This window comes from Macaca thibetana, chromosome 12, assembly GCF_024542745.1.
Source record: "Macaca thibetana thibetana isolate TM-01 chromosome 12, ASM2454274v1, whole genome shotgun sequence".
Classification (NCBI taxonomy): domain Eukaryota; kingdom Metazoa; phylum Chordata; class Mammalia; order Primates; family Cercopithecidae; genus Macaca; species Macaca thibetana.
Window position 1 is genome coordinate 102,768,621 of NC_065589.1, and position 8,981 is coordinate 102,777,601.

The 8,981-nt window shown below is 30.9% G+C and overlaps 1 protein-coding gene across 2 annotated transcripts in view; it reads left to right on the forward strand.

The window, feature by feature from the left end:
• LRP1B (LDL receptor related protein 1B) overlaps positions 1-8,374 on the forward strand; it is a 1,933,102-nt gene extending 1,924,728 nt beyond the window's left edge. For both annotated transcript variants that reach the window (XM_050752792.1, XM_050752793.1), the window contains 4 exons: positions 268-358; positions 1,498-1,642; positions 4,913-5,011; positions 6,478-8,374. In XM_050752792.1, the coding sequence (XP_050608749.1) occupies positions 268-358; positions 1,498-1,642; positions 4,913-5,011; positions 6,478-6,618 (476 nt within the window). In that variant the 3' untranslated portion in view covers positions 6,619-8,374. The remainder of the gene's footprint in view (positions 1-267; positions 359-1,497; positions 1,643-4,912; positions 5,012-6,477) is intronic.
• Positions 8,375-8,981: the final 607 nt, after the last annotated feature.

The window sequence follows — 8,981 nt, forward strand, 5'->3', positions numbered from 1 at the left end:
AGAAAACGTCAGATCTGTAATCTCAAGGTATTTAAATGCAACACATAAATGAAAGATATGTAAAGAAACATTTCCATCAGAGCACGTGTTTAAGAGGAGAGTAATTTTCCAATAACACAATTATGAGCCTGAAATATACACATTTGGGCTAAGCTTTATTTTTATTATGTCAATGGTCAAGTGATTTGGTGTAATAAAGTATTTAGTTGTATCAATTTTTACTTCATTTTATTTATTTCTTCATCTATTCACTCATTTATTTTCCAGGAAGCATTGCCATCATTGTGCCTCTCGTCCTCTTGGTGACTTTGATAACCACCTTAGTAATTGGTTTAGTGCTTTGTAAAAGAAAAAGAAGGTAAGATGCAATATTGTAGATTAGCAGTCAGTGAATAAATCACACAACTAGGTGCAGAAACATAATGGGATTTTCTTTCATTTTTTAAAATATGATTTAGTTATGCCAACTATAAAATCCAATGTTTTTCAAATCATTTTATACCTCTCTTTTAAGTGATTATAATGTAGACAATTCTTCTCCCATATTACGTTAATGGAATGGTCCATTTATATATTCTAGCAAAAATAACAAGAGATCATATTATTCAAAAGTTAAGTAGAATTTTACATTTGCAGTTGTCTTTCCTTGAAACAGCAAGGGTCTCTGAGGAGCGTCTTTTTATATTAATGTGTATGATTAGTAATGTCAATACAGTGATACTGATATGCATATGTACATTTCCAATTTGTACATTTCATTCACAAATAGTGAATTGATTTAGATATATCTCTTTAGAAGTATCATTTCAATTTATATGAAAATGAACTTATAGATCTAGAGGAGTAGGTTGTCTACAGAAAGACGAGAGCCATGTGTGCTCACTTATAAATGAACATGAAATAATGTGTACACATGGACACAGAGTGTAGGGTGATAGCTATTAGAGATTTAGAAGGGTGGGGAATGAAGTGGGGTGGATGGTGAGAAATTACCTAATGGGTACAGTGTACATTATTTGGATGATGGACATACTAAAAGCCCAGGCTTCAACACTATGCAATATAACCATGTAACAAACTTGCACTTGTACAAAATAAGCTTAAAAATCAAGAGCTTTTGAGTCACTATTTGAATTATGTAAATCAGGATTCTAACCTTGTAACTTGGAGATTGAAAACAATCTACGAGTTTCTTTTGTTGCAATAGTTTTCAGAAAGGAGAAAAAATAGAATTTAAAAAGATAATTGATTGGTAAATATTCAATTTCAAATGATGTGGTTTTAGCTATTCAGGAGGTATTTATTTCCAGTGTGTTTTTATTAAGTCAAACAACTGGGAAAATGGCCTATCAAAGTACTACTTTTTGTTCCTCTGTTACCCGACAAATGTCATTTATTCAATTTATTTCAAAATAAGTAAATTTGTAAATATGATAATTTCATATACCTTGTGCTATTTATACAAAACTCACACATATTAATGTTCACATATTCTAGGACAAAAACAATTAGAAGACAACCTATTATCAATGGAGGAATAAATGTAGAAATTGGAAATCCATCTTATAACATGTATGAGGTAGACCATGATCACAGCGATGGAGGTCTTTTAGATCCTGGCTTTATGATAGACCCAACAAAGGTAATATGTCTTAAGATAATGGGTAGTGAGCACTGACATTCTTGAGTTGCATCTCTGTTTTATGGTTCTGAATTTCACCAAGTTTTTCTGTTATCTGAAGTTAGAATAAGAGACTTTAGGATGTGTTGAATGATATAGCCTCTTCTAAAGAGAAAGTACAATTATGGACTGCATTCATCTGAAGCTGCAAGTTAGTGTAATACATCTTAGAAAATATAATTATTTGCTCAGTTCATTTATAAAGATGTTATTTATTTTATATGGTTTTATTGAAAAATGACTCATTATCTGTTTACCTAAGCAAATGAAAAATTCATTTAAAAATTGTTTTAGTGTTGTTATCACACAGCAAATTGTTTAGGTCTTCTTCAAGGGGTGGATAGATATATAGATAGATAAAGGTCTATTATAAAGTAAAGCTACTGACTTTCAAGGTTGAAATGTATGCAAGGAGAAGACCAACATATGCACAGCCTCTAGCGATATGACTGAAAAGTAGTTTGGTGGGATATTTCTACCCAGTTCCTCCCAGTATTCCTTACAGTGTGGTTCTATGGGGTTTTGGTTTGGTAGGAACTGGATACTAACAAGGTAGTTTCGTTTTCATCACTTCAGACATGGCATCCTTCTTTTAAAATTTATTTTTTGTTTTAATTGATGCATAATAAGTAGGAAATCAGTACATTGAAGAGATATCTGTACTTCCATGTTTTTTTTACAGCATTACTCACAATAGCCAAGCTATAGAATCAACCTAAGTGTGCATCAACAGTGAATAAAGAAAATTGTATTCAGCCATATAAAAGAAAGAAATCCTGTCATTTGAGGCAACTGGATGAAGCTGGAAAATATTGTTACATATGAAATAAGCCAGGCACAGAATGACAAATACCACATGATCTCACTCACATGTGGAATCTATAGAAGTTAATATTGAAGTAGAGAGTGGAATATAGGTTACTAGAGGATGGAGAGGGGAGGAGGAAGTAAGATAGATGTTGGTTAATGGGTACAAAGTCACAGTCAGATAGGAGGAATGAGTTTTGGTGTTCTATTGCACAGTTAGGTGACAGTGGTTGACAATATTGTATTGTATATTTCAAAATAGCTAGAAAAGAGGATTTTTAATGTTCTCCCCACAAAAAATCATAACTATATATGAGGTGACAGATATGCTAAATGCTCTGACTTTATTTTTCTGCAATGTATACATGTATAAAAACATAACACAGTATCTCATAAATATGTATAATTTATGTAAAATAATTATCTGATCAAATGTGTTGAGGTATTAGCAAATCTAGATATACAGCTTAGTGTAAAAATCTTGGTCGGTGTATTTTTAAATATAAAAGAGTACAGTATTTTATTGTCAAAATAAGTATGTTGTTTCCAATAATGTTTAAATGAGGAGCCAGATAAGCTGTGTCCCTGGACTTCTTTGTAATTAAATTACTTTTGAGAAACATTTTTCTGTCATAATATCCTTACTAGTTTAAAACATTTCATTGATACATATAGCTTGATAATCCACAGCCTTTTAAATTTAAAAATTTGTTAGTTTTTATTACTATAAGCTCAGGTTGGCAACTTTTAAGAGAAATAGCTAAATGATACAATTATCCAGTTAAACTTGTGAAGACTTACTTCACTGAATTATCTGAATATTCTTTCTGATAATTTTAGAACATTTTTCTCTAAATTAAGAGTATCAATTTACTATTATGAAACAATTTTTCTTGGCTTATTTGCTTATTTATTGAATAGTTATTTTTCTGACTTATAAAAGTTACTTCATCAAAATGCACTTTTACATTGTAAATATTCAATGTGGCCAATCTACATTGAAATTATTTTGCAATCACAGTCACAGGTGCTCCTGAAGGAGTTGAATAGGATCCCACATATTCAATCTAGTTCTGAATCCATGATTAGACTTTCTAAGCCTGAAATTGATGCTCAAATATTCACTTCTATGAAAATCAATCAGTCTTTTCACATGGATACATTGTGTACTGTTGGACAGTACTATAATATTTTTCTAATTAGGCATAATTTTATAGTTATTTATTAATTAATTCACTGCTACATCTGAAATTTTTCAAGGAAAAAATCCTGGTATCCTTACATTTGATATTTTCTACTTTAAAATATCACAGAAGTGGAGACACAATACATATTGTTCACTGTGTATCTATTATATCTATGAAGGAGAAAGACATCTTAAATAATAGAGTTCTGAAATTCTTTGCATTTTTCTTAAGAATAAAAATATAGTATTCGTACATATAATATAGACTAACGAGGATATACTTTATGCATATTTCATATGAAGAAGAGTTCTTACTTTTTCCTCATCACTTTTATTTCTAGTGATAGAATTAATCCAATTTTGTACACTTAAAGACAATAGCTTTTTACACCACATTTTAAAAATTTTCACATTTACTCTAGGAAGATAAACCTATGCTTCAGTGCCACCCAAATATATTTTAATGTACTTAGAGCATAATACTCAATAAATATTTACCAATTTGATGACTGACTAACCAAAATTTAATCAAATATGACTTAGATGACTGAGTCTAGCTGGATCCTGATATTTGAATGTAAATGTGAATTGTTGTCAAATGAGTAACTACAGCTAGTTCTAATAGGTTTAGACAGTAGTGAAAAACAAAGGGTCACACTGAAGCAACCTTAATAATCATATGAATCTTACAGAATATTCACTCTGTTACAAGGGTTTGATATATGCATGGTCTAATCAGTATAAATTACATTACATATGAAAAAAATTTTGTAGAACACTCATTTCTGTCATTTTCAAAGAGGGTAAAATTTCTAGTTCAATGGTATCTTATAATAAAAAGGATTGAAAGTACTGAACACAGTTCATAAAATAGATTTCACTATGGGAGCAACCACAGAATAGTTTGAAGACTGTAAAAGAGAGAAATTAATATGTACTAGTTTTATCTTCAAATTCATGACAATTCTTACTTGGACTGTTTTTTATATTTTCTGAATAAGACTTTTGTGAGAGAAATGTCCCTACCTGTGAAGCAAAGATCCAATACTAATATTGAATCCAAAATTAATATTGGATCTTTTAAGTTGTTTTGAGTTGTTAAAGCTAACATGAATACACTGTAAATGACTTAAGGCTAAAGAGTTTTATGTTATTTTTATGAATTAACATGATATGTATCAATGAAAAGTGGTTCCATAATATTAGATCAGAAACTAAAGTTCTCTGTTTATATACAGGCCAGATACATAGCGGGAGGACCCAGCGCTTTCAAGCTTCCACACACAGCGCCGCCCATCTACCTAAACTCTGATTTGAAAGGACCACTAACTGCTGGGGTGAGAGAAGAATATTCATTATTTCATGTCCATTTCATCACAGAACCCTGGCAATCAAACATTGATTACTAGACTTAGAGGCTTGTTTTTAATTAAATTTTTAATTAACAAGAGATTTCAAAATAGCATTTAGATTGGGGGCTTATGTTATGTGTTCTGTCTATACAAGATTACATCCGAAACATTATTATTTTAGGCAAGCCATTAAGTAGAAATCTCCCTTCTACTGGATTTGGAAATGTTATAGCCCCTTAACAATGAACATGAGTATTTGTTATTCTTAGAAAAGAAGCTCTAGCCAGCAATTTAAACTGAATAATTTAAACTTTTGATTTTATTCATTTCCTTTCATAGTGGTTTATTTAATATATACAAATTTGATGTGCAGTTAAATAGACTGTACTTTAAAATGTGTCATCATATTGAGAAATTACAGAGGGTCTAACAAAACCATTCTCAAAAACATGTTTCAATTAAGTAACTGGTGTTTAGAGAAAGCTGTTCCGTCTAAAGTTACTTAGTTCATTTTAAGCAGAAGAGAAGAAAATATGCATATCAAGATTCCTAGGGATGAGAATTCTGTCCCTTATCCTCTTTCCCATTAGCTGTTTTCATCCTCATTCTCTATCATGTTTGTCTCAATTACATGGCTCAAAGATTATGTTTCCTTGTTGTAACTAAGATTTAATGTACTGTTTTTGGAAAGACAAAACAGAACAAAAAATAACAAAAACAAACAAACGCTAGGAAAAACTTTCTTGGGATAAGCTGCAATTTGTTAAATAATGAACATTGTATGTATGTTTTCCAACTCAAAGAGGTCAACTACTGCATATGCCTCTATTCTACTTCAAAATGCTGTAAGTGTTTATGAAACTTAGGATGACTGTGTACATCACAATTATTTGAAAAAGTCCAAAAATATTTCTAATAAGTACACAGAGGTTGTTTGAGGCAAAAAATCTTGCTTTTATTTTAAATCTGCTATATTAACACATTTCTTTACATTTTTGTTTACTTAAGTTCATATTGAAATATTATAAGCACCAAACACATGCTTTTCTGAAAACACATGTTACTTGCTGCTGATTGGCTTGTAATAGCAATAAGGGGACAACACAAAAACTGAAAACATGACAATTTAGTTTCACATTTTATGCTTTTATAATAAAGTCTCAGTGAACATAGCTTTCACAAAGACTTTTTCTGGGTTTTTATGTATGGCAAAGCTCCTTTTAGGTTTACAAGTTACTTGCAAAATGTAAAATTATGGTTTATGTAATACCTTGTTTGAATTGACTACAGTCTGTAAGCATAACATATAAATAACCTTTAAATAATTACTATTTAATAAATTAAATGTATTGCATATAAATATTGTTACGATTAGGAGACGGACATTCTAGGAAGTAAATAATTATGTGGCCAAGGCCAATAATAAAATTATATATTTTTTTCTCCTTCAGCCAACAAATTACTCCAATCCAGTATATGCAAAATTATATATGGATGGGCAAAACTGTCGAAACTCCTTAGGAAGTGTTGATGAAAGGAAAGAACTGCTTCCAAAGAAAATAGAAATTGGTATAAGAGAGACAGTGGCATAATCAGTGATACCTTTTATATGCTGTATAAATGTATAAAATATAAGGATTACTTTTGTATGTTCCAATAGTTATTATACTTGTTTTGGCATCAGCATTACCTCTTTCTTTATCTTTTTCCTGGTTAATTGTTTTCTGAGTTTTTGGGTTTATGTTTTGCTGATGACTATTGATTGACCATTTGTATGGTATTTTTATGAAAAAGAACTGCACTACAGTACAATTTACAACAATGCTGCTGATATGACACACCTTTGAATTTGTCAAAATTAAAAACAACATATTCCTTTGTAGTGTGAATATAAGCAATCTATTTTATATGAACTTTTTTGGTTGTACTTAATCAAAGAGAATCTCTGCACTTTTCCATTATATGGTTTGAAAGCTGTAATACAGTGTCATTTTATTTTTCTCTTTAAATGGATTGATGGGAAAATTATTGAATGATCAACTCTCTTCTTTGTGCCCATAAAGATTGATTCAGACTCTGCTGAACATATATAGCTCTCACAAGTTCAGCATCACCTGCTTTGAAATTAGCCTTAGATTGCCAACCAATAGATGAGAATTTTGAGGAAAAAATTTAAAAATATGTAAAATTAATAATTTGCATGAACACAGATGACTCCATTTTCCAAAACTTAGTGGACTCTATCTGATGTACTAAATGTATACACCTTGTAAGCAATAGTTATATTTAGGTGGTAGAACATAGCAAAAATATAACTCAAAGTTGGCAGATGCACTTGCTACTGAATAAGACCTTTTGTTCTCCCTCAGTCTTGAGATTGATAGCCACCCTAGAGCACAACAGGGCATTGGGTACTTGTGTCTTAGGTATTTCTTCCCAGTCACATGCATTTTGTGGAAGATTAACCCAACCCCTTACTACACTAAACAGTAAAGAATAAAACATAAGCACACAAATTGATGACAGAATTTCAATTATGTGAATGCATCCTCTTTGCTAGGTCAAAAACAAAGGGCAAAGCAGACATTTTAGTACACATAGTGATTGGTAAATATTTTCAAGATATAATATGAGTAATCCATTATTCGCTCTATCCAAAATATATTCAAGAGGCTTCCAAGTTGTAGAAGAACAATGATCTGCCCATAATCGAAGGTGGAGAGTCTAAATGCTGTACCAGTTGCTCTGGTATTCAGGTTTCCTTGGGTTTTACAGAACACATGGACCCCATTCACATTTGGTTTGTTTATCTTCAAATTTGAGTTGAAACAAGTGTGATTTATTTAAGTTGTATTAAAAAAAAGGATAGCATTTTTATACAAATATCTTTAAAGGCACAAAAGATTTATTCACAAGTTTTGGAGGGCTTTTTGTTCCTCCGATAGACATGACTGACTTTTAGCTGTCATAATGTATTAACCTAACAGATGAAATATGTTAAATATGTGGTTGCTCTTTATCCCTTTGTACAAGCATTAAAAAAACTGCTGTTTTATAAGAAGACTTTTTGTTGTACTATGTGCATGCATACTACCTATTTCTAAACTTTGCCATATTGAGGCCTTTATAAACTATTGATTTATGTAATACTAGTGCAATTTTGCTTGAACAATGTTATGCATATCATAAACTTTTTCAGGTTCTTGTTTAAGTACATTTTTTAAATTGAACAGTATTTTTCATTTTGGTTATAATATAGTCATTTTGCCTATGTTTCTACAATGAAGTGTTAAATACTTTATAAAAAATTGTTGACTGACTTATTTAAATGAAATTCTACATATTTAAGAGCTTGTGTTGGGTAGTTTTTAAAAATAAGAAAATTTCTTTATGTAGCTTAAATATTCTGAGAAAACGGTTTTAGTAAACATGGCATTTTTATATCCTTAGAACATAATACTCTTCAGGGGAAAACTGATATCATTGTATCATTTTTCAATGCACAGCAGAGAAGGCATTATCTGTCTTCATGAAGTAGAAACACTCCCCTTACTTCTTCCTTTTCCCTGCCTTCCTGTGCCTGTCAGAGACTCCACATTGCAATAGAAGGAAAGGTTCTATACATAGTAGCATGACAACCATGCTGAACAAACCAAAGCTCTTCCTATCCCTTTCTATTCCCCAAAATTGTACTTTATGGAAAATCAGATTCCATTAGATGCTATTTCCACATTCTTTTGTAAGTAGAATGGTTATTTGCTATACCTACTTTTAGCATCAGACTAGAGATGGAAAATACAGGTGCGTCTGATTTACTTATCATCGAGTTATATTATTTGAAGGGGCCTTTTGATATCAGAGCTGTGTAAATGCAACTGAAATTATTATTTCAAAGAAACAGAACCCACAGATTGGTGTGATATTAATACAGTTAGTTTAATATTTAGCAAATAAT